This window comes from Nyctereutes procyonoides, unplaced genomic scaffold (genome assembly GCF_905146905.1).
Source record: "Nyctereutes procyonoides isolate TBG_1078 unplaced genomic scaffold, NYPRO_anot_genome, whole genome shotgun sequence".
Lineage (NCBI taxonomy): Eukaryota > Metazoa > Chordata > Mammalia > Carnivora > Canidae > Nyctereutes > Nyctereutes procyonoides.
The window spans coordinates 33,372,682-33,400,625 of NW_026575042.1; the positions used below are offsets into that span (position 1 = coordinate 33,372,682).

Below are 27,944 nucleotides of genomic sequence, written 5' to 3' on the forward strand. Positions count from 1 at the left end.
ATATATATATATATATGCGCCACATTTTCTTTAACCACTCATCCAGTGATGAACACTTAGGTTGTTTCTACATCTTGGGTAATATGCAATGAACATGGAACTGCATATATCTAATATTTTCTTTCATGTTTAAACAATTCAGTTAATGAATTGAAGGAAAGAACAGTACTACTAATGATAAGAGATACATTAGTAGCCTGGAAAATAATGTGCAAGAAATATCTGAGGAAAAAACTCGTAACTTGCTAGGTAGGGCTTCTGGAAAAGCCTTTTAAAATGGCCAGACTAAACAAGTATGATTTCTTTAGTCTTTGTCACTTCCTCTCTCAGTGACCTAGAACTCATGTGTAGTCCTGGATGCTCAACAGCGATTTTACACCACAAAAGGACAAGAATGCAGATAAAAATGATGGATGGAAAAAGTCTAGGTCTTTGCTCTGCTGAGATGCAGTACCAACCATGTTTTGTCTACTCTGAGATTTATTTTGCTAAGACAAATTTACTCCTGTGAATTCAAGCCATTGTTGGTCAGATTTTCTGCTACTCACAGATAATTTCAGTCCTACTGTTATAGTAGCATTATAAGCAGTGAGGAAAAATAAATTATTCAGTAAATGATTTTGATACAACTGGCAGTTCATTAGAAAGAAAATTAGATTGCACCTTACCCCAAAATTAATTCCTAATGAATCAAAACACTTAAAAACATTCAGCAAAGTAGCAGAAAACATGGGAAATATTCTCAAGGTGAAGAAGTCTTTTACTAAGTACAATACAAAAACCAGAAGTCATAGAAGACTAACAGATTGACCTACATAAAAAGTAATTTTTGTATTTAAACAAAATTAAAAGCAAAGTCAAAAGCCTAACAATAGGGTTTGGCTTCCACTTAGAATGTAGTAGGCTACCAACAATGAGAAATAGCTGAATCCACACACACACACACACACACAGAGAACTTTTCTTGAGCCCATCTTGAGCTGAATTAACTATAATTTCTAAAGAGTAAGCCTCTCCAAGAAGAGGTGAAGCAAACAAGCTCTATTGTTTGTGGCAGAGCCTAAGAGGAAAAGGTCTCCACAAAAAATGGGTAAGAAATGAACTTAAAATTTTAATGAACTGTCAAAGATGAAGTGCGGGCTAGTCTGTCAAAGTGTGGACTAGTGTGTCAGCGTGGAAGGAAAAGAAGTTTGCACTCATTCAAAAGCTCTTTTACACATGTCTCAATTGGGTATTTAAAACAAATTCTGAGAACAGAGAGCATCTCACATGGTAGTGTAATTCTGCAGGGCAAGATCTTCACTTGCTGGGGGAAAGGTAACAACAGTCTAGCTCACATCTCCAGACTTTTGTCTCCTGCAAATTAAAAGACTTAATCTGATGGAGATGGGTCAGTAAACTGAGTCACCACCACAGCACAGGCAAAGACCCACTGCAGCTACGAGAAGGTGAAAGAAAAAATCCTCCACCTGGAAGCAAGAAAAAGACAAAACATTGTCTTGGACCCTGAATCCTAATACTAATATCAAACAGAGATCTGCTAGCATTGGGAGAGATGGAAAACTCTACCTGAAACCAGCCACAGACATAATGGCCAGGAAAGCTGAGAAGGTCCCTCAGTGGCTCCAGGCACAAAAACTATGCTTAAGACTTTAGCAGTAGGACAATGAAGAATCGCCCTCATTATATAAGTACCAGGCCATAAGCAACACCACTTGAAAGACAGGCAGGAGCATGGAGTAGGAGTGGTCTCTGCCACACAAGAACAGAGAGAGCTGAGAGTGCAACACGAACACTGAGAAAACCCCTCTGGGTATCCTATGAACAAGACAAAAGTAGCCTACCACTAGAGGAATCTGAACTGTGGTTCACTAAAGACAATGACATCAACAACAGAACACAAAACCAGCTCAATTCCTAACTAAACCGACCTTTTGTCCTTTTACATTTTTGTACCATATTGAAATACTATGATTAAAAGGAAAAATCTCTATGGGGGCACCTGGGTGGCTCAGTCAGTTGAGCAACCAACTCTTGATTTGGTTCAGGTCATGATCTCAAGGTCTTGAGATCTAACCCCAGCCCACCTCAGGCTCCTTGATCAGTGAGGAGTCTGCTTGAGATTCTCTCTCTCCCTCTCTGTCCCTCCCCTCCTGCTCACACTCATGTGCACACATGCATGCACTCTCTCTAAAATAAATAAAACATGGGGCATCTCAGTGGCTCAGTGGTTGAGTGTCTGCCTTTGGCTCAGGGCATGATCCTGGGCCCTGGGATCAAGTCCCACATGAGGCTACCCACAGGGAGCCTGCTTCTCCTGCCTATGTCTCTGCCTCTTTCTGTGTGTCTCTCATGAATAAATAAATAAAATCTAAAATAAATAAAAAATAAAATAAATAAGCCTTTTTTAAAAAAGGGAAGAAACTCTTAAAAAAATCTTGGGGTGCATAGGTGGCTCAGTGGTTGAGTGTCTGCTGTCAGCTCAGGTTGTGATCCCGGGGTCCTGAGACCAAGTCCCATATCAGGTTCCCCATGGGAAGCCTGCTTCTCCCTCTGACCGTATCTCTGCCTCTCTCTGTGTCTTTCATAAATAAATAAATAAAATCGTTAAAAAGGGGGGTGGGGAGAAAAAAATCTCCTGTATCTACTTCAAAAGGCTGTTTCCTGCTTCAAATTTCTCTCTCCCTCTGCCTCTTCTGCTTGTGTGCTCTCTCAAATAAATAAATAAATCTTAAAAAAAAAAAAAAGAAAACTGTCTAGTTAATGAAGGGCAATGGGATATTGAAAACTAACCTCTTTCACAAAACAGTAATTTCTTTTTTTTTTTTTAGGAGCTAAGAAAACAATATAATGATACCAAAATAAAGATAATAATCAAATAGCCTAAATAATCAATTGTCCATAACTAATACTTAAATTCTTTGAGTGCAGTCTTACCATGATGCTTTGCCCAAGGAATTTATTGAATAAACAAATGCAAAGGTAAATCATATCAAATAAACAGGTATAGAAAGGCAGAGAGAAGCTCAGAGTGGGAAGAATATCAGGCAGAAATCTGCAAGGATAATACACAGCAAACAAAAAAGGTCCAGTAAGAAAGCAACTTCTCCAAATACATTCAGATGAATACAAGGGGAGAAATTCTCATGTATAAGATATAACTAGCATTTATATGGCATGTACTCTTCAAATCCATAATTTTGCATTATTTATATACTATGGTAACTACTAGTTATGTATAAAGAGAAAAATAAGATCTTAAACACCCTGTCCTAGATCACAAAGCTACAGGATTCTGGTCCTGGGATTTTAAGTCCATGTATTCTTAACTGTCAGGAAAAAGTTAAATGACATCATGAGGGAAAAAAAAATCTAGGATACTTTACAAGATAACTAGGTTGTTGTCAACTAAAAGTTAATGTCATGCAAAGAAAAAACCGTGGAGGAAGTATTTTATATTTTTAAAAAGTACTGACAATAAAACAATCAAATGCAATCAATATATAAATCAACATGCTTTAGCCACACTGGCTTCTTTGTTGTCTCTCTAATATCCTAGGTATGTTTCTATCTCAAGGCCATTTGTGCAGTTTAAATTTTCTCTTCCCCTAGATATACACATGGTTCTCAATTACTTCCTTCAATTGTTCACTTAAGGTCACATTCTTAGAGAGGTTTTCCTGACCATCCTATGTAAAATCATCCTTCCATTCCCAATCTCTTCCTCCTTCTCTACTTTATTTTTCTAATATAGCATTTACTGTCATTTATCATATTTATCATACTACAATATTTTGTCTAGGTATTTTATTCACTGGCTTCCTCTCCCAACTAAAACGTAAATTCCATGAGGGAAGGGATTTTTGGTTATTCATTGCTATGTCCTCAAATGCTTAGAATGTTTAACAGGCACTCAACTATTTCTTCAAACAATGAATGAATCACCAGAAAAATGATACTGTCAATATGGGACAAAAATAATGGGAAGGATGATATCTAAATGATCCCTATATTTTTCTCCTTCATCTATCATAAATGTTGACAATCTATGTTTCCTTAGCCACAAAGAGAAATGAGGAGAATATGTAAAGTCAAAGCAGCAGTGAGACTGCCAATCAGTCCTTTTAAATATGTTCTGCCCTAAATTGGCATCAAGTAACAGTTATGGAGTACCTCCAAATGTGTGGTCCCTACTCACCCATGAGTCCTCACAAACATTTCATTAAGAGCAGTAAATGATTTATCAGTAAGAAAAGGTTACAAAATTCAAGATAATGATTACCTCTCAGGAGAAGGATTGGAATGGGAGTGTGGAGGAACACATAGGTATTTCAGTAGTATTTCACTGGTATTTGAGTTCTTAAGTTGGAGAAGTCAGATTTACATACCTTCTATATATATGTTACATATATTCTTTGTGTGTATCAAATGGCACATAATTTTTTTAAAAAGAGTATATTAAAGTATTTCAAACTACCAAATTTATATACTTGAGGATACCAAGTTTCTGAAATCACTAGGAGAAATTCCAAATTCTGGAGTACCATTATCTAAATTATTACAATGTTATAGTTAGTATTTATGATGTAAAATTATATTTATGCATTTATATATCACAGTTTTTCATTTTTATTTTCTCTCAAAAAGTCAGAATGCATAAGAACCGTGTGTCAAACAAAGAAAATGGTATTACTTATCCTTGGAAAGATCCAGTGGAAAACATTATATAAAACAAAGCTCTGAGTGGGCTAAATAAAATGTATTATTAACTATATAGTTTGAACTATGTTTGTTTTTAAGTTTAAAAAGTCATAAAGATTAATTATTTAGATAGATTATTTTGGCTGACTTCCATAAGGCAAACAAGAAAATATTCTTTACTATCAGACCTCTGCTAATTGAGTCTAAGATAATTCTCAATTCTGACAAATCTCAGCCTTAAAGTATTAGGAAATTGAACTTGCATACATACACCAATTAAAGAAATTATGTAAAAATACATCTGGAAAAAAAACTTCCACAAGTGAATGCTATAAAAATTTGTAGTATTTTTCAAACCCCTCTCTTATCTCTTTATCTCCAGCATTTATCTTGGGCACTGTCTAGTACACCTAGGAGAACAATGGTTTTGGGATGGTTTATTTTTAAGTATTAAATACAATATTTTAGTCTAATTTCTCTAGCTTCGTACCTCAGTTTTCTGCTATATATCCTAAACTCTATCTTCCCTATAAACTCCTTCCTGGTTTTTCTGGTGAACTTCTATTCATCTTTAAAAACTTAGTTTTAGGATTAAGTAACTTGTAAAGCTCTCACATCTCAGATAGTTACCTCATCCTCTGGGATCTCACGGGGTCTTTTATTTCTCAACTACTGAACTTCTCAAAGTATTACTGCTATTAGTTCATAAAGCTCTTTCCCCATTTAGGACACGAAATCATTTTCTAGAGCTATATAACCTTGTTAATCTCTAAATATATAGTTCTTAAGAAAATGTCAAACAGTAAGTGTTCAATAAATATTTACTGAATAAATACAAAAGTAAATCCTGTATAAATAAGTTTGAAAGACTAAATAGTTCATTTGACAGTGGTTAAAATAAAAAGTTATACCTAAAATCAATAATAGAGAACAAATACCTAGCTTTAGCTAGATAATTTAAAAGATCTTAATGATTAGCAAATATAAATAGGATTCATTTATATCATCATAAAATCATGCTTTATAGATATATTTTACAACTGAAAAATAAAAATCTTGACATGACCAGGATATAGCTATAACCTAAATATACAGTTCATCGTATCTAATCAAAATCAGATGGGGATTTAAACTAGTATCCATTGATAAAAATGTTACTGTTGGCTTATGAGTATCTCATTTACGCATTTCTCATAAGGAGAGATGTCTCAAATAATATAACTGAATGGGTTAAATCCAAAAAGATTCAACATATATCAATAGAATATAACTGGTCCTTTCAAAAAGATACTAATTTAATTCCATAACTTATTTGGTTGGCCATAAGACATCTGGTAACAAAAATAGCCAGAAGTGTATTATATGATTGAAGGTGTCTAAGTGGAGTCTAAGTGTAAACAGTACAATTATTACTTGAGTGATTTTCTCCGAGTTACTTCAGATTACAGACTTATATTGTATACTAGGCACAACAGGGTTGTAGTTATGAATATGAACTCAGGAACCAGATATTCTGGGTGTCATTCCTGACTTTATCATTTACTAGTTGTGTGATCTTAGGCAACTTCCTTAATCCCTTTTGCCTCCATTTTCTCATCTGTAAAATGGAGATAATAGTAATATATAAGACCTACTTCATAAAATTAGATATGTGTAAAGAACATACAGTGCCAAGCACACAGTACACATAAGTATTTGCTATTATTACCATTCAACAGGTTTCCTCTGGTCTCTAATATTTTGCACTACAAAGTTCACAGGTGTATTACTTCCTATTTTGTACCTTTTCACATTACAAATGATTATAATTTCTTGAGTCTTCATGAGTTTTTCTATGTGATTATTCTTTTTACTTTTCGGCACTTCGTACTCCCAACTTTGCTTCCTTTCTTTAATATTCTTGTTTACCTTCCTCAATTATGAAGTGGTTTCCAAAGTGATATATACAACACCAACTGAGTGGTGTACTGCAAGAAAATATTAAAACTTCTCTATTTTTAATTAAGAAATAAAACTTCTCTTAATTTTAAATTAAGAAATAAATTATTACTAATATTTAGTATATAAAATAAGCTTTGTAGGCCCTCACTAGGTTAATATTTCAGATTGTATTGTATCTGAGGTATTTTAAGAGAGAAAGAAGAGCTCAATGCTCAAGGGTGTTGGTAAGTGTATGCATTTAATCTATAAATAAGTATATGCTGCAAATTACACTATAAGTGTAATTTAATAAATATTATAAATATAAATAAATGTAATATGATAATATTTATATTTTTATTTTATTTATTATTTGATCTGATTACCAAAGGTAGAAGGAAAAAAAAACCTTTGTCTATATTTATTTATCACATATTTTAAAAATAAGACAATTCAAACTAAGAAAGTCTGAAACGATCACCAGGCAGCTACTCCTTAAGCACTCTACCGACAAGATAACAACTCTAGCCTTCTGAGGAGGAGCATAGGGAAGATGAAGAGGAGAAGAGAATAATTGTTTAGCTTTATCATAGGTATTCACTATTATTAAGACAATAGGCTGAAAAATATTTTATTATGGAATGTAAAATTTTTAAAAATTTAGACTTTAATTTGAGACTAGAAGTAATTTGAGTTTTCTTCCACCATATCCTTGGCATTTCATTTATATTTTTTCCGTTTGTATAATACTTAATCATTTTTACATTTCTTAAAATTTTTAATCTTTTAACTAATAAATGATCAAATGGATAAACAAATGAGAAGTTCTATACTTAAGTCTACATAAACAAATTCACAGAAATGCATATGGTTAGAAACAAGAGAAAAAAGCCATTGGGTAAGTTGTAATCATTATAGAAGACGCACAGTGTAAAAAATTCTGTAATTGTGAGCAATACAAAATAACATAGACAAGAATTAAAGGCACCAAGTGAATACATTAATTGTACTGTGTTGCAAAATATCGCTATCTAGATGTCCCATTTCAATGTATGAAAACGATGCAAAGTGACCTTTGGAAAACATACTTAAGAGTTTACATTTGGAGATGTGACTCTAATAACCTGGGGAAGAAATGCTACTACATTTTGCTTTATGTGTCAGGGGCTGTCTCTAACAGGAACTAAATTTATCTACTGACTGAAGAGCCACAGACTGCTCTGAGAATTAATATATTTCTAAATTACGTTGATATTACAATTACGTAGCACTTTTGGCTGTGTGCAGGCCTATAAGGTTTTTTTAAAAAAAGAAACAAACATTAGACTCAGTTTGTAATAAGGAATAGTAGCTTCTATACTTTCTCAGGCAATAATATACTCTTGGACCACCTTGTCCAAACATAAACACCTTCAATCTAAGCTACTTCTAACACACCTCACCTTTATTTTGCTATAATTTAATGCATCAATTCATCTAACAAAATTTTAATAGTTACTCCTTGTAAACCAGATATTGCTCTAAGCTCTTGGGATCCAATGGATCCTGTCATCAAATCTTTCCGAATTTTACCACAAAATACAATTTACCAAAACTAACCTCTTTCCACTCCCAGGGGCTAAAAGACCTATACAGTATTTTGAAGAAACAAAAACAGTAAAAATACTGTATATTTAGCATTATCTAAGCCTTTAAATACAGGTTTTTGCTAAAGTGCTTACTTAACGATAAAATAGCCTTAGTAATTAATATAATTCTGCTTTAAATGAATATATTCTAATAAAATTGTGTTAGCTGTACCGTCAAATAGGAAAAACAGAATGTTTTCTTTTAGAATCATCCATCTATCCATCTATCTATCTAACTATTTATTTATTTATCTGAAGCACAGCTTCAATGTTTGGATGAATGGATAAACAATGTTACATTAGTTTCAGGTGTACAATACAGTGATTGGACAAGGTCAGACATAATGCTATGCTTACCACAAGTGTAGCGACCAACTGCCGCCATATAACACTATTACAATACCAATGACTATATTCCCTATGCTGTCTGTATCTTTTATCCTTATGACTTATTCATTAAATGGTGGTTTTTAAAACATTCTTTTTTGATGTAGTTAGTATTCTCAAATATTGGGAGATAATACTTAAGAATATGAAATAAACACCTTTTTAAATAATTTCATTTCCTATATTTTACTCATCAGTTTTGGTACAGTTTACTATTCTTCTAATACACTTGAATATTTGAAAATATTCACAGGAATATTTTCTTAGATATATCATGATCTTCATTTTACTGAATTACTCATCTACCCCTACTTATCTCAGAATCTTACTACAAAGCAATGATATCCTGTTTTGAAATTTCACTGTGTATTCACATTGTATTTCCCCTCATTCTATTCTCCCATATAAAGTGTTTTTAAAGCTTAAACCTTGGTTTTCTCTCAAAGTTTCTCCTAAAGTTTGTATATTGGAGTCACCTGGTGAACTTTAAAAATCCCAAGACCAGATTACATGCCATACAAATTAAACCAGAAAGTCTGGGAATAAGGGAGAGAGCCAAGCATCAGTTTTTAAATATCCCCAAATGATATTAATATGCAACAAAGTCTGGGAAATACCGTCTTAAACTCTTAATAGTGTCCTTAAGGTCCAAGATACGTACTACTTTTTAATCTGTGACCTCCATCACCTGTGTTGCAAGCCTGACATGGTTTTTAGTACAGTATTTGGTGAGAAAACCTACCACTTGAAGGAGCCTCGGTGTCCATCGAAAGATGAATGGATAAAGAAGATGTGGTTTATTTATACAATGGAATATTACTCAGCCATTAGAAATGACAAATACCTACCATTTGCTTCAACGTGGATGGAACTGGAGGGTATTATGCTGAGTGAAATAAGTCAATCGGAGGAGGACAAACATTATATAGTCTCATTCATTTGGGGAATATAAATAATAGTATAAGGGAATAGAAGGGAAGGGAGAAGAAATGGGTAGGAAATATCAGAAAGGGAGACAGAACATGAAGACTCCTAACTCTGGGAAACGAACTAGGGGTGGTAGAAGGGGAGGAGGGTGGGGGGTGGGGGTGAATGGGTGACGGGTACTGAGAGGGGCACTTGAAGGGATGAGCACTGGGTGTTATTCTGTATGTTGGCAAATTGAACACCAATAAAAAATAAATTTATTATTAAAAAAAAAAGAAAATCTACCACTTGCACCTTTATTTGGCTTTGTTATTTTCTATTTGTCATATATAAACTCATGAAGTTACCAAAAAAAAAAAAAAACCTTTTAAAAGAAATGAAAAGTAATTTCATAGAAATGTTTCAGAATCCAGAAATTTTTGAATTTTGGAAGCTAATATAGTACATAAGCTTTATATTCCATCATAACCCAAAAGAATCTGGGGCAGCCCCCTGTCATCAAGAACATTCATATTTCACCAGCAATACATATAAATATTCACACTGAGATAAATAAAACATTTAATAGCCTCAGGTTAGTCAGGGCCAATTTTGCAACCATTAAATTGAAGGAAAAAATCATCCTTTGGAATTTCAGAATGTTTTGGCCACCAGAAATGAAAACAAGTAATTATGGACATTATATATAGATGGGTCATAATGTAAGGTCTCCCCTATCTCTCATGGAATGTGACTAGTCTGAAAGGCACCGACAGAATGTTTCTGTAAAGATGCTCATGAGAATGCTTTAGTGTGTATCACAAGAATAAAGGTGAACACTTCATGAGAATGAAGTGTATTTTACCATGTATTTGTAGTACTTTTTAAAGTCAAATATAAATATTCCTACTACTACAAATAATAAAAAAAAAAGGCTATGCCCATCCCACTGAAAGAGTAGACTTGGAAAAAAAAACATCTTTGTTGTTAGTGTTGAAAGTCAAGAAAAAAGAACACCTACAAAAAATAGAAATCTTATTTAAATGAAAAGGCAGAATATTAAACTAAAATTAATGGTCGCCTAAAGCATGACATAAAATGAGTTCATCATAAACAGAATACAAAAATAAAATTGTCAAACTGTTTCAACATTTACAATCAGTGTAAAGCTGATTAATTCATGAAGACTAGCAAAGAAAACATGTATTCTAAGTAGAAATCAGAATATTCTCAAGTAGACTGTCCAAATAGAAACTTATTTATACACGAAATGGGGATGAGGAGGTGAGGAGCGGGCAATAGAGAGAGATCTACATAAAATAATTTTAGGAAACATGGATTAAATGCAGTTAAGCAGGTTATTTTTCCATCAGGATTTCTAAGAACTTTAAATAAGGTAACGTGTTTTGGCCATCTCTAAAACAGAAATAGGTATAATATTCAGCCTACTCACACTTCTTTGACCCCCAAACCCTTTTTACTTTAAAACATTTAACATCACTAATTCTATAGAACATAAAACTACTGGAGATGCATTTTTATTTGGGGGATTTTAGGTGGTCTTCAAGAATGAATGTCAAGAATCAAATTCTACTTCATACCACTAATTTTATTATCTGTATCAGTTACCAGTCTTTATTAAGTGATACCTCCATGCAATGTAAAGAAAGTGCCAAAGATCATTAACTTTGGAATTAGTAACATGGATTATCATATAAATGAGGAAATAGTGTATCTTCTTTTAAACTAAATACCAAACTAAAATAAAACTTAAAATAATCAACATATACATCATTTTAAAATAATATAAATATTGTGTATAGTATAAATGTATAAATATTGAAGTCTATACCTCATCAAATTCTTCAGTCATTTTTCTGATGATTTCTGCATTCTGCATATTTCGAAACATCTCTATTCTCACAGTACCTGTGGAACAACAGATTTTACAGTTAATCTTTTTCTATCCCATGCTAAACATTAAATTTAAACTGACCAGTGTTTGAAAATTTTATATCAAAGTTTTTGGGTTTTTTTCTTCCCCCCTGATTCCTACCTAAGGGAATCCCTTGTTCAAGAACTTCAGTTCTTTAGACATATTTTTTAAAACCTAAATATTCAAATAAATAAATAAACAAACAAATAAAATTGAATAAAACCTAAATATTCTGTGAATTAGCTAAGCAGGAGGAAAAAAACTGAGAGGAGTTTTTGGGAAGGAAAAGATGAAGACATAAAATAATAAATTTATATTGTAAGGAGGGCCCTAAGGATTGACTGGTGCTATCCAGACACATAGATGATTACCTTAGTATGAATAACACCCAAGTATAGACAATATTACTATCTTCATGTCTCTTTCTGATATTCTTTATCATCAGAATATCCTATAAGTTAAAACTAAATGTTCCTTAATCTAATGACACCTGTCAGTTAAATCTGTTCTATCTGAACATGAAAAATAGCTTGATAACTTCAACATAAGTATAAAAAAAAGTTAACCCCTTTCTCACCTCATTCTTTACTATTACTTTTATATTAGCTACATAATTTTTATCTCAAAAATTATATAAATACCATCACTCTTAAAATAAGTGGTTTATATCAAAAACTTGTATTAAAAATTAACATAATTTAAATAAATTAAAATAAAGTTCAAAATCAATCTGGAGTTACAGAGAATACTGGCCTAATAATGTAATTACATGAGATTCAGTTTTAACTGTATACATGTAAAATATTCAAGTTGAAAATCATGAGAATAAGACTCAATGAATCAATAAGAAAATACATTATAATCTCTGACAGGTTCCTTGCCAGTGATTATTACCAGCTCCAATTCAAACCGTATTTAGGAATACAAGAAGGAAAAGTTTCTAAAGTGTACTATACTCTTACAGGAAAAAGCATGGAGCAGTAGACAGCCCCCAGAAGTAATCAAAGTGTACTCTTAATTCAGAGTCCCAATAAAAAAACTGCAATGACACATTAGGCATATTAAACTTAATTTGACTTAATTTTTATTAACCTACAAAATGAGAAAAATGATCTCTCCCATATTTTTAATCACAACCATTTCTAAGCATGTTTTAATTACTTGATGTATAGCTCTCTTGTTCATTTTCAGGATGCAGAATTCATTAATTATCACCAACAGGTATCCCCTACATCCAGCTGTAGAGGATAGATTGAAAGGTGAATAACACAAGGGAAAATATTTTTAGAGTTCCTTTTCAATCTGCAATTTCCTAAACAAAATGGGAAACTTTTATATTGTGACTTCATTTTTTTATAGGAAAACTAGATAATATTTATAGCATTGAAGACAGGTTATTTACACTATAATCTGCCTTAATTTTCAGAGTTTTTTTTAAAAAATGCTTTGGATTCTAGTTATAAATTATCTCAAGTAAATGTAACTTTCTGCCAAACATTCTTTAAAAATCACTCAAATTAGGAGCACATGGGTGGCTCAGACAGTTGAACATCAAACTCTTGATTTAGGCTTGGGTCATGATCTCAGGGTTGTGGGACCAAACAAACCCTGCATCAGGTCATGTCAGGTGTGGAGCCTGATTCTCTCTCTCTCTCTCTCTCTGCCCCCCTATCCCCCCCAAAATAAATGAATAAATAAAAATCACTCAAATCACGCACAATTGTTTTAACTATATTTAACCTTGTTTGGGTCATTAACTATTTTTATCAACCTGAAATAGAGTCCTTTATATAAAAAGCATGGAATTTCAGGAGTTTTTTCATGGTACTCTCAATAAGCAAAACTATTTTCATTAAGAACTAACCAAACAAAAGAAGTAAGATTAGATTTTTAAGTTATTAAACGTGAGAAGAATTAGTTGTTCTTAGATGGAAATATTTTATATTTTGCTTGGAGTATCATTAAATGGTTATATGCATTTCTCAGAAGTCATTTATCTGTACATTTAAAACGTGTATATTTTAATGTATATAAACTATTATCTTGGTAAAATTGATTTTAAAAAAAATCGGGACGCCTGGGTGGCTCAGCGGTTGAGTGTCTGCCTTTGGCTTAGGGCACGATCCTGGAATCTGGGATCAAGTCCCGCATTGGACTCCTTGCAGGGAGCTTGCTTCTCCCTCAGCCTATATATCTGCCTCTCTCTCCCTCTCTGTGTCTCTCATGAATAAACAAATAAAATCTTAAAAAAAAAAAAAAAAGTCCAGAGAAAGGACAAGACTAATGCTATTGGTTCAGTAAAAAGTTACATGTCAGGAGTGCCTGGCTGGCTCAGTAAATAGAGCATGCGACTCTTGAACTCAAGGTCGTAGGTTTGATTCCCACACCGGGTGTAGAGATTACTTAAAAAGTTACATATGTCATTGGTAAATATTAGTAAAAATAATGTTCAATTCTACTTCCATGACTGATATGGTGGTTTTCATATACAGTGAAATCTTATCTATAACTTCAATGGACTAGCAAGTTAGTTCAAAAAGGGAAGACTATTTTGCTGCATTAATTTAGTATTATAGTGAAAGGCAACAAAACAGTAACTAGTATTAAAAGCAAAATAAAAACCAGTCCCATGCTTAGCATCTTTAAAATGACTATCATATATAAAATAAAATCAGATGTTTAAAGCTGTATTTTTGAAAATGAACAGAAACTTGTCATTGAGGTATTTTTTTTTAGAGTTAAATCCTTCTGGTGCCACAATGACTATTCAAAACATTAGCCTATTTACTTTTTGCTTGCTAACTGTTCATTCTTCTTCAGTCTAGTCCCACAACTCTTCTGTAACTGCTTCTTCACACCTATTATCTGCTCATTGTTATATCAAAGTCTTTCTTAGTAATACCCTATTTAAAATATTTGCTTATTATATTGGTTTCTGTAACACTATATCCTTGTACTATATTCTCTGATGACTAACTTTGATTTTTTGCTTACTATTAGTCATTTACCTGAATAAGTATTTATTCTACAGGTAATTTCCAAAGTTCTGTCTAACATATTTTTCTAAAACAAAAAACAAAAAACAAAAAAAAAAACCCACATATTTTTCTGTGTCCCTTTCTACATTTTCTAACCTGGATATGGTCTGCATTTAACTCACCCACTAGAAAAAAGTATGGCAGGGACTACTACTTATTAATCTTTGTATTTCCCCCAGTTCCTCAAAAAATGCCTGACACCCTAAATCTTCTGTCTCCTATATTAAGCTTTGACAATGAATAATAAAAGTAAATTAAAGATATGAAATAACCCAGATTCACAGAAATATAATTATCTGAAAATAAAGAATGAAAAGATTATGTTCCACTCTCTGAAACACTATCTGTGAGAATCTTCAGATAACCTACGAACATACATATTCTGTATAAAAAAATAAATTATACTTCTAATGAATATAACGAACTTTCAAAATGGTCATATTTAACCATGAATAATTCCAGAAACAGAATAACATCAGAAAGCTACCATCAAGTTCTTGATCATTTAAATTATGTCAAACTGCTGGAGAGAACTTGAAACAATTCCTATAATATGCACTTTAGCAAATGTTTATTGAAATTACAAATTTACACACTCCTTGGACTTTGTATTATACTTGTTGCAAAGAATGCATAAACTCACACACAGATGAGATAATGAAAGTACAACGTTATTCCCTGAAGCACTGTTTGTGATAGCAGAAGGAAAAATCCATATACCCACAAGATTCTGATTAACAACTCAAAGTGTTGATGATAATGACAGTGGTGGTGGTGTTGGTGGCGGCGGCTAACACTTGAGTGGCTCATTACTTGGCAGGCACTGTTCTGAAAAATAAGCCCCTTAAGTTTACACATTTAATCTTCACAACAATACCTATGAAGAATGTACTATTTTTCTCTCATTTTACAGAACAGAAAACTGAGGCACCTAAAGATCTAGCAATTTGCAAAAGGGGTTTCCCAGTAGCAGATTCATGGTCTATATGCATGCAGTCTGACTATAGGGTCCATGACTAACCACTACTGACTAAAATCAGTGGGATCTATGGTGCTGTTGATAATAAACATATCTGTATTTGATATGGAAAGATCTGTAGGATATATTCATACATGAAAAAAAGGGATATATATGCATTTGATTGTATGTGCTTTAAATATTTTTGGAAAGACACAAATATTGGTTGCCTCAGAGAAGAGAAATATGTGGTTGAGGTTTAGGGATATAATGGAGATACTGAATTGTATAGGCTTTGCATTTCCTGAAATTTGAACTCTGTGTATGTATTAATCAAAATAAGTAATGAATATATTTCAAACAAAAAATGTTAAAAACTAAACTAAAAGACAGATTGCTATTAAACTTTGCCTATTAAGCATTTGTGTAGTCATTACCAATATGGACTCACTGGAGGGTAGTCGAAGAATTCTTGACATAAGTTTGCCAGAAACACAAAATTTTATGTTATTCTTACCAGCTATTATAGAATACAAAAAAATGGAGTGGAAAATAGGGCTGGAGAACATATCTTTGGTATAATTAGTGATATGGACAACAATGAAAACTGTAATTGTGGTTACAGTAACCACAACAGTTAGCAAAACCCTCAAGAAGTCATCCTAGGTGGTTTAAAATCTTTGGCATCAGATATAGTAGGGTTTAAATCTCAGTTCCAACAGTTACTAAGCTACAGGACAATGAAAAAAATCAATTGTCCTCTATGAAACTCAGATTTCTAATCGTTAAAATGGTGAGAATACTACTTTAGACTAGGAATTTTTGTTCCATGCTGTAATTACTAGTGCCTGGAATAGCGCTTGGTACATAAGAGGCACTGAAAAAAAAAATGTGTATTAGACAAATTACTAAGTACAGATGAGAACTAAATAAAATAACAAATGTAAAGAATTTAGTATTGTACTGGTAGCATGTACGATGCTCACTTACTATGAGCATTCATTTTTTTGATAGATTATCCTGCCCATTTTGGAGGGAAGCTAAAAGTTCTAGTTTCTTAGTTGAGCTCTACTGAAAGCCATATTCCTAACTATCCATGTTGCCAGGTTAATGCCATTTGAAGAATGAGACAAGTAACCTATTTTATTCCAAAACCAGGCAGAGTCATTCCAGCAGTTTTCCCATCACCCAGAACAAAGCCTCCACTCCCAGAGTGGAATCAATCACATACATTAACACTAAATATCTATCCAAAATGACTAGAACCCATCACGGAGATGAGTTAAGGTGATAAAGAAGTCATTGTCAAAGAACCAAGAACCCAAAAACTCTTTTTCTCCATTTACAAGAACCACATGGTTTATTATTTTTTTTTTAAGAACCACATGGTTTAGAGAACTGTCTCACCTCATCTTTCTCATTTTCAATTCTACCCTTCCTCTATTCTATGATGACAGCCTAAGCAAGAACTCTAGCCTTCTCGGTATCCTTCCAACTAGGTAAAGAAGACAGAAGAGAAAACTGAAAATATACAAAACTTTATTTACTAGCAAATCAATTTATCCAAATATAACAAAGGCTCTTTTGGGTTTGTATCTTCTATCACATTCTGGCTCCTTCAAAATTACTGAACCTGGCTGTGGGTAAAATATATCAACATTGCCTAAGAACACTTAGCAAAGAACCTTCCTCATAGCTTTCTTACTAACTGTTCCATACAGGAAACAACAGCTTTCTATTTTAAGAATTTTCTTTTAAAGATAGGATTATAAAGTCTTAGTAAATAAAATCTAATCTGGTGATGGATGAGAGAAAATCTAAGCATATAACAGATGATTTTTGGTAGTCTCATTTTCTGTTTTTTACTTTACTGGACAGCAGGTTGTAAATCAAAATAAAGAGGAGAAAGACTGAAAGTAAATACAGATAAATTACTAAAGAAAATCTAAATCAGAAAAGGAGAAGAAATGCTGAGGCTACTCAAACTGAGAAATATTTACTAAAGGAACACTGCATACCAGAATATAGAATTTAACAAGCTATCTAAGACTGCAGTGACTGCATACATTTAAAAGTCCTTCTTAAGATTTGAGAAGAGGGATGAGAGAAAGGAAGAGAAAGAGACAGATACTTTGGCTGCTTTTTAGTGAACATTTCAAGCTTAGTTATAAATATCTTGTGATACATGCAGTTTGTCTAGCTAGTATGTACACAAATAGAGAAAAATTACCTCATAGGTTATTACAAATATACACGTTTAGAAACTTGTCGGCCTTTTAGGATGCCTTAAAAATAGAAATTGTTGAGGTAGGCTGGGTGTCTCAGTTAAGTGTCTAACTTTTCATCTCAGCTCAGGTCTTGACCTCAGCATGAGGAGTTAAAGCCCCACCCTGGGCTCCTCGCTGGGCGCGGAAACTACTTAAAAAAAAAAAATTGAAGTTGTTATATAGGTTTCCGCAGGCAACCCATATGAATAAAGAAAAGAAACTGTTGTGACTGTATCTTCAGTGAATAGTCTGTCTCTAGATGGCAGACTGTACTTGGTAACATTCCTTATAAAAAGCTTAAATCCTTCTTCCTCTGTAAAAACAAAAGGTAAGTGAAACATCAAACTAAATGTTCAAAAAGAAAACTCACATTTTGGCACATGATATGGGAGTACCAACTGGCTGCTCTTTCAATGCTGCATAGGCTACACTTCATTTCGAGAACAGATAAATTTACTAAATATTAGAATTTCAAATTTTGGAGCTTGGTTGAGCCCTGCTAGTATAGCCCAGTGCCAAATGTAAGTATTGTCCTAGGGCTATAATCTTTCAAAACACTTTCACCAAACCTTCAGCAACTATTAAAATAACCTCATCTTCAGTCCACATAAGACAAGAATTAAAGGATGAAGAGAAAAATAAATTTACTTTTTAAAACGTCCATATGCTCCCTCATCCACTACTACTAATATTAATATGATTCAAGAGAAGCAGGGTTTCTTAATCTGTGGCACAAAGATTCTTAAAAATCTACGGACTTTTTGAAACTGCATGAAAATTTAGGTCTATGCACTTTTATGGAGTAAGTCTCAAATTTCCAGGCTATTACTAAAGGAATTTGAGAACTCCAAAATGTAAAAATTATACATTAGGGGAAAGATATCAAAGATTTTTAGTCTTGGGGGATCCCTGGGTGGCTCAGCGGTTTAGCGCCTCCCTTTGGCCCAGGGCACAATCCTGGAGTCCCGGGATCGAGTCCCACGTCAGGAGCCTGCTTCTCCCTCCTCCTGTGTCTCTGCCTCTCTATGTCTAAAATAAAATAAAATAAATAAATCTTTTTTTTTTTTTTTAAGATTTTTAGTCTCAGAGAATTGAAGAGAAAAAATTGCTACTGGCTCATTGCTAATGGAATTTTATTTCTTTTAGGCCCTCTCAGCTTAAAGAACAGGAAATATATTGGTGTGTATACAAACATACCTGTAAATATTTCTCCATTACCACATGGAATATTGTAGAGTCTTCCCCTTGTTTTTAACCACAATTTCCTACAGTGAAATCTCCAACAGTGAAAACTCTGATTCCCACCATCAACCATCTATTTACTTAATTTTTCAATTCCTGTACACATGTATATAGTGACTTTAGACTTGGTAGCCAATACCCCTGTGGAAAATAACTGCAACTAGAATGCCGTGCTTTTATACAGTTCCTATTGCCTTTAATGTTACAGACTCCACTCTTCAGTTATTTAGAACAGTACTTTTCCCCCAAACCCTTTCAGTAGGGCTATTTCATGTTTTTGTAATACAGTTTGATTCTTTTGCCACAGTCTGAATTCATCCTGGAATGACCTCATGAGGAATTTTTTAAAAATGTGTAAACATCATTGTTTATTCTTTGTGCTACAGGTTCTATTAGAAACATGCATAGTATCATATATCCACCATTACAGCACCATACATAATAGCTACACCACCCTAATGCCCTGTGATTCACCTAAAACCCTGTCAAACACTGATTTGTTTACCATCTCTACAATTTACCAATTTCCAGAATGTGACATAAACTGGAATCACAGTATGTTGCCTTTCAGACTGGATTTTTTCACTCTGCAATACCTATTAATATTCATCTATGCTTTTTGCATGGTGTGAATGCTCATTTCTTCTTATCTCCAAATAGTATTCTACTGTATGGATGTACCACAGCTTATCCATTTCATCTACTGAAGGACATCTTGATTTTTTCAGTTTTTGCTAACTAATGAATTACTATAAATATGTGCAGGTGGACATGTTTCAAATTAGTTGGTTAAATACCTAAGAGTGTGATTGCTGGATTTTACAGTAAGGCTACGTTTAATTTTGTAAGAAACTGTCAGACTGCCTTCCAAAGTGGCTATACCATTTTACATTCCCACCGACCATGATTTCCTTCCTTCGCAGTGATTGCTACTGTCCGGTTGTTGTGGGGTTTTGTTTTTGTTTTTTTAATTTTAGTCATTCTAATAGTTGTGTAGTACTATCTTTTTATTGTTCTATTTATTTTTTTAAGATTATTTATTTATTTATTCATGAGAGATAGAGAGAGGCAAAGACATAGGCAGAGGGAGAAGCAGGCTCCATAGAGGAAGCCCCATGTGGGACTGGATCCTGGGATTCCAGGATCACGCCCTGAGCAGACAGACACTCAACCATTGAGACACCCAGGCGTCCCTCTTTTTGTTGTTTTAATTTGCACTGCCCTTCTGACAAATGATGTGGGTATGTTTTCAAATGTTTATTTGCCATCTGTGTACCCTCTTTTGGTGAAATGTCTGTTTAGGTCTTTGCCCTTTTTTTTTTTTAATTGGGCTATTTATTTTCTTATCATTCAGCTTACAGAGCTCTTTGTGTATTTTGAACACAAGCCCTTTATCATACATGTGTCTTGTAAATATGTTCTCCCAGTCTGTGACTTTTCTTTTAATTTTCTTAATGTCTTTTGCAGAGCAGAAACATTTAAATTTTTTTATTTTAATTTCAATAAGGTCCAACTTGCCAATTGCTTCTTTCATGGTCTTGGTTGTTACAGCTTTAAACCTCAAAACTTCACCACTTCATGCCCTTAGGTTTATAAGGTCATACAGACTTTTCTTATGCTTTATTTTAGAAATTTAGAGTCTTACATCTTACATGAGTTAAGTTTTGTGCAAAGGTTTAAGATTTGTGTTTAGTTCAGTTTTTCTACATGGATACCCAATTGTTCATGTAACATTTGCTGAAAAGATGATTATTTCTCCATTTAACTGCCCTTGTGTCTTCATAGAAAAAAAAAACAGTTGATTATATTTAGGTGATTCTTATAATACTTTTAAAGACTAAGTTAGGGTACATAAATTCGATATATATAAAACTCTTCAGAAACTCACTGGATCTAGAAAAAGAAGGATAAAATATGCCAAAATATTTCGTGTTCCACTCTCCTCTTATTTTAACAATTTTTTCCTATACTCTGTACATCCAAAAGTTTTTCCTAAATGATAAACCCATCAGGATTATCTGTGGTTATCACTGTCTTCTTCCTAAAATAGAAACTATGTCTCTACATTTGAAAGCCTTTCCAAAAACATTGAGAATAATGAGAAATTGAGACTTTTAATTAGTCCCAAGAGATGATAAATCTATGAAATCTATGAAAGTAGAAATTATCTTACAATATAAAAAACCCCCCACAAATATGCAAAATATGTCCAAAGTGTAAAATTCTCAAAATTATGACTTACATTTACACACACACAATTATACAAGGGAAGAAATCACTTTAAATTGATACATAAAGTTCTGATTAGGGTAGTATTATATACATTATTATTTATATAAACCTTCCTGAAATATGAATGAAAATATGAAAAACATTTTGAAAAGCATTTGAAACCTTATGAAGTAGCGGGAAATCAGTATAATAAAAACAAATTAAAACCAGAAACCAAAATACAGAAAGAGCATTAAAATCACTTTTTCTCTGACAATATTTACTGAGACTATAATATACAAGTTGGGACTTCCGAGATGAAGAGCCTTAAAGGAAATAACTCTTATGAAGTGGGGGCTCAAAGGATTTCATTTGTAAGTTAAGGTTAAACCTGTAGTAAGTCTAACACCTCATATCCTGTGGTCTATAAAGCAAACTTTTTTTTTAATATGGTGTAGAAGGAGACAGATACCTGAGTGGTAGTAATCAAACACTGGTGCTCTCACAAATATCCTAAATTCACTTAATCTGATACAGAAAACTTCAGACTGGACTTAGTTGAAAATAGCCTCAATTGGTAGTACTTCTGGGCACCTGTCAAGCAAATGTTGAATCTTCTCAAGAGGAATGGACCTTTATCCTAGGCTTCATAAACTTGAGAGAAAATGTGGAGCTTAGAATAAAAAGTAAACATATCAAGAAGAAAGGGGATATGCAAAGCAACAAGCCAAAAAAACACAGAAACAGACTCATTAAGACTTGTATTAGAATTATCAGATACAGATAATAAAAAAATTCATGTTAAAAAAGGAAAATACACGACTAAATGAAAATTCACAGGGAACAATTCCATGGACTTCTTTTTCTGTAAAAGACAGCCACATGGGGCACCTGGGTGGCTCAGTTGATTAAATGCCTGCCTCCAGCTCAAGTCCTGATCTCCGGATCCAGGGATCAAGCCCCAAGTTGGGCTCCCTACTCAACATGGAGTTGGCTCCACCCTCTCCCTCTACTCTTTGCTCCCATTTGTGCATACAAGCGCTCTCCCAATCTTTCTCTCTCAAATAAATAAATATTTAAAAGAATATAGGGTAGTATTATAAACAGTATTATTTATATAAACCTTCCTGAAATGCAAATGAAAATAAGAAAAACATTTTGATAAGCATTTGAGACCTTATGATGTAGTGGGAAATCAGTGTGTGTGTATGTGTGTATCAGAATAAATATATATATATAACCATGTTAAAAAAAGAGAGATATCCATGTTAACTATTGTTTCTAGAAAGGACCAATATGGTAACTGAAATAGATTGCCACAGATGAAAAAAAGTAAACAAAGAAAGGAAATATATTACACAGAAAGCTGCACAGATATTCAAAATGCAAAAATACATAGAAGACCATATGCAAAGTTTAAACAAAGTTACTGGTGGAGAAGAGAAATAAAATGAGAAGGAGCAATATTTAAAAAGGTAACGGATGAAAGAAACCAATCCAAAGAACTATGTTTTTTTAAAAAAGATTTATTTGAAAAAGAAAGAGAGAAAAAGCCCATGAAAGGGGGGAATGGGCAGAGGTAGAAGGAGAAGCAGACTCCCTGTTGAGTGAGGAGCCTGAGGCAGGGTTGGATCCCAGGGTCCTGGGATCATGACCGGAGCTAAGGCAGCAGCTTAATTGACTGGGCCACCTCAAAGAATTATATTTTATACATAGAATATAATATAGTAAGACAGAATACCAGAAACAAAACGAAATCTTAAACTTTGGGAAATACAAGTATTGAAAGAGAAAATTATTATTTCTATTTCTCAACAACAATACAAGCCAGAAGACAATAAAATGTCTTCAGGGGATCCCTGGGTGGCACAGCGATTTAGCGCCTGCCTTTGGCCCAGGGCGCGATCCTGGAGACCCGGGATCGAATCCCATATCAGGCTCCCGGTGCATGGAGCCTGCTTCTCCCTCTGCCTGTGTCTCTGCCTCTCTCTCTCTCTCACTGTGTGCCTATCATAAATAAATAAAATAAAATTAAATTAAAAAAAAAAACTTAAAAAAAATAAAAATAAAATGTCTTCAATGAACTAAAGAAAATAACTCCCAATATACAATATAACCATCAATATATATTTTAAGAAACAGAAGACATGTTATTCAAATCTTCAGACAAAGTTATATAAATCTTCAAAGTCTACAGAATGTCCAATAGAATCTCATTAGATTTTCTAAATGCTGCACTTTAGGCAGATGTGATCTCAGACACATATAACATTTTTTAAAAAGGACAAATAAAATGTCTGGGGGCATCACAATGCCAGATTTTCTGGGGGCATCACAATGCCAGATTTCAGGTTGTACTACAAAGCTGTGGTCATCAAGACAGTGTGGTACTGGCACAAAAACAGACACATAGATCAATGGAACAGAATAGAGAACCCAGAAGTGGACCCTGAACTTTATGGTCAACTAATATTCGATAAAGAAGGAAAGACTATCCATTGGAAGAAAGACAGTCTCTTCAATAAATGGTGCTGGGAAAATTGGACATCCACATGGAGAGGAATGAAACTAGACCACTCTCTTTCACCATACACAAAGATAAACTCAAAATGGATGAAAGATCTAAATGTGAGACAAGATTCCATCAAAATCCTAGAGAAGAACACAGGCAACGCCCTTTTGAACTCGGCCACAGTAACTTCTTGCAAGAAACATGAAGAAGGCAAAAGAAACAAAAGCAAAAATGAACTATTGGGACTTCATCAAGATAAGAAGCTTTTGCACAGCAAAGGATACAGTCAACAAAACTCAAAGCCAACCTACAGAATGGGAGAAGATATTTGCAAAGGACATATCAGATAAAGGGCTAGTTTCCAAGATCTATAAAGAACTTATTAAACTCAACACCAAAGAAACAAACAATCCAATCATGAAATGGGCAAAAGACATGAACAGAAATCTCACAGAGGAAGACACAGACATGGCCAACATGCACATGAGAAAATGCTCTGTATCACTTGCTATCAGGGAAATACAAATCAAAACCACAATGAGATACCACCTCACACCAGTGAGAATGGGGAAAATTAACAAGGCAGGAAACAACAAATGTTGGAGAGGATGCGAAGAAAAGGGAACCTTCTTACACTGTGGTGGGAATGTGAACTGGTGCAGCCACTCTGGAAAACTGTGTGGAGGTTCCTCAAAGAGTTAAAAATAGACCTGCCCTACGACCCAGCAATTGCACTGTTGGGGATTTACCCTAAAGATTCAGATGCAATGAAACGCCGGGACACCTGCATCCCGATGTTTCTAGCAGCAATGTCCACAATAGCCAAACTGTGGAAGGAGCCTCGGTGTCCATCGAAAGATGAATGGATAAAGAATATGTGGTTTATGTATACAATGGAATATTACTCGGCCATTAGAAATGACAAATACCCACCATTTGCTTCAACGTGGATGGAACTGGAGGGTATTATGCTGAGTGAAGTAAGTCAATCGGAGAAGGACAAACAGTGTATGTTCTCATTCATTTGGGGAATATAAATAACAGTGAAAGGGAATATAAGGGAAGGGAGAAGAAAAAGACTCCTAACTCGGGGAAACGAACTAGGGGTGGTGGAAGAGGAGGAGGGCGGGGGGTGGGGGTGAATGGGTAACGGGCACTGAGGGGGGCACTTGACGGGATGAGCACTGGGTGTTATTCATATATGGGTACAGCTAAAACAATAACCTTATTTTTTTTTAAATAATGACTATGGGAAAATGAAACGGATTTAAATTACAACACAAAGAAGGAAGTAATGTAAATGGAAGTCCTTGTACTGTCTGGGGAAAGGGTGAAGGTAGTAATTACCTTTGGATTGTGCTACATTAAGTATGATTTTTATAATCTCTAGGGTAACCATTAAATGCATGTAAAGAGTACAAAAATGTCCAAATAAGTAGGGGGGGGGGATGAATTCTTATGAATTCAAAGAATCTAAAGACAAGAAAGAAAAACAAAACAAGAAAAACATATAAAGCAGTCAGGACAAACAACAAACATTAGTTCAATATAATCCAAACACCCAATATTTACATTAAATGTAAAAATAACTCAATGATACAATTAAAATAGTTTTCAGACTGATTAAAAAAGTACAATCTGTCTATATGTTGTTTATAAAAGGCATGTAAGAGGTGAGGATACAAGAACAATGAAAAGAGAAAAAGAGAAAAGAGTGGGCCACAAAAACCATAAAAGGAGTTTCATTAGTATTCAAATAAATAAAATTTTAGAAAAAGCACTGCCAGAGATAAAGACCATTAAGTAAATGTAAAATATGTGAGTTATAAGAAATATCTGAATATTTTATATGTACCCAATAACAAAGCACGTGAAGGGGGAGGGAGAGGACATGAAAAAGAGGATGAGGGAAGGGGAAAGCCTTCAAAGAGAAATCAAGAAGAAATATATAAATCTACAGTCATGATGTAAATTTAAAAACTTTTCTCAGTAACTGCTAGAAAAGTAAAGATTAAAAGGATATAAAGTATTCCACACAATTATAGAACGATCTTAACCTGATGGACACCACTGCATTTAGCAAATACATAATACATACAGATTTCATGCACACATAAAACGTTTGCAAAAACTGACCACGTGGCCTACACAAACTAAAAAAGGACTAAAACCATACAGACCATTTTTTCTGGCATCAAGTTCAATAAAGCTAAGAAATCAATAATAAAATTTACCCCAAAGATACAAATGTAGTGAAACAATGGGATACCTGCACCCCAATGTGCATAGCAGCAAGGTCCGCAATAGCCAAACTGTGGAAGGAGCCAAGATGTCCTTTGACAGATGGATAATGATGTAGTGTGTGTGTGTATGCATGCATACATACTCAATGTAATAGTAGTCAGCAATCAGAAAGGATGAGTATCTACCATTTACATTGATGTGGATGGAACTGGAGTGTATTATGCTAAGTGAAATAGCTCAATCAGAGAATGACAATTACCATATGGTTTTACTTATATGTGGACAATAAGGGAAGGAGGGGAAACTGAATGAGGAAAAATTAGAAAGGAAGACAAACCATGAGATACTCTTATTTCTGGAAAACAAAGGATTGCAGAAGGGGAGGTAGGTGCGGGGATGGGGTAACTGGGTGATGGGCATTAGGAAGGCACGTAATATGATGAGCACTGGGTGTTATACTATATGTTGGCAAACTGAATTTAAAATTTAAAAAAAGTTAACCAGAAAATTTCATGTTTGGAGGTTAAGAAATAAGCCTTTAAATAATTCATGAATCAAAGAAAAAAAAATAGAAAATATTTTGAACTAATGAAAAGAAATATCACAAAAAGATACACACATTAAAATATAAGGGGTGGGTGCCTGGATGGCTCAGTGAGTGAGCATCTGCCTTTGGCTCAGGTCATGACCCCGGGGTCTTGGGATTGAGTCCCAACACCAGGCTCCCCCACGGGGAACCTGCTTCCCCCTCTGCCTATGTCTCTGCCTCTCTCTCCGTCTCTCTCATGAATAAATAAATAAAATCTTTTTAAAAATAAAATAAATGGGGCTATTAAAAATAACCATATTAAATAAATTCAAAAATTCAAATGAAATGGATAATTTCCTAAAAAATAAGCTTGTTAGAAGCAAACAAGCCTGCATAGTGCTAAATTAAAGAAATTGAATCAGTAGTTTAAAATCTTCCGATAAATAAAAAAACTAAAAAAATTCAAGTCCATATGGTTTCAAGAGCAAATTCTACCAAATGTTCTAGAAACAATTCCAATCTCATACACTCTTCCAGGAAAACAAAAAACAAAAACAAAAAGAGGATATTCTCCACCATTCATTTAGTAAAGACTTGATAATAAAATCTGAGATGGAAAGAATGGAAAGGGAAAATTACAGGCCAATTTCATTGATGAATACAAATACAAAAAAAAATCCTAAACAAGGTATTAGCCAATCAAACCAAGCAATAATTTTAAAAATATAATGCATCATGATCAAGGTGAATTCATTTCAGGAAGGAATGTTAGATTTTAACATTAAAAAATCAGTGGTACCCAGGAATGAGGGGTAGAGAGTTAGGGGTGGGTAGGGATATTCAGAAGGAGCACAGTGGGGATTTTTAGGGCAGTGAAACTATTCAGTTTGATACTATAATGGTGGATACATAACACTATTCATTTGCAGAAACCCATGGAACTTTGAAACACAAAGAGACAACCCTAATGTAAGCTATGAGCTTTAGTTAATAACGAATCAATACTGGTTTACCAATTGTAACAATATACCAAGCTAATGCAAGATGTTATTAACAGGGGAAACTGGCAGAGAGAAAAGAACTCTCCAAATTTTGGCCCAATTTTTTTGTAGACCTAAAACTCCTCTAAAAAATAAAATCTACTTTACAGAAAGACACTGTTTATAATAACTTTTTTAAATGTTTAAGTCCAAAACTACAGATTTTAATAGATGTACAGACCTTTTCACTCATGCACAAAAATACCCTCTGAAACGAGAAAAAATAAAGATCTAAATAAATGGAAACATATATACAATGATCATGAATTTGAAGATATGATTTTATAAAGATGTAAATTCACCCCTCCTATCCAGCAGTAGTTCTCAACTTTAGTTTTCCACTCCCCACAGATATGAATAATTGCAGGTTAGGGTGGGACGCTACTGGCATTTAGGGATAGAGGTCAGAGATGCTGCTAAATATT

The 27,944-nt window shown here is 33.8% G+C and overlaps 1 protein-coding gene across 1 annotated transcript in view; it reads right to left on the reverse strand.

The window, feature by feature from the left end:
- Positions 1 to 27,944, reverse strand: part of STAG1 (stromal antigen 1) — a 397,763-nt gene that overhangs the window by 170,200 nt on the left and 199,619 nt on the right. Inside the window, exon 6 of the mRNA XM_055321295.1 lies at positions 11,395 to 11,471. Coding sequence (XP_055177270.1) covers positions 11,395 to 11,471 — 77 coding nt within the window. The remainder of the gene's footprint in view (positions 1 to 11,394; positions 11,472 to 27,944) is intronic.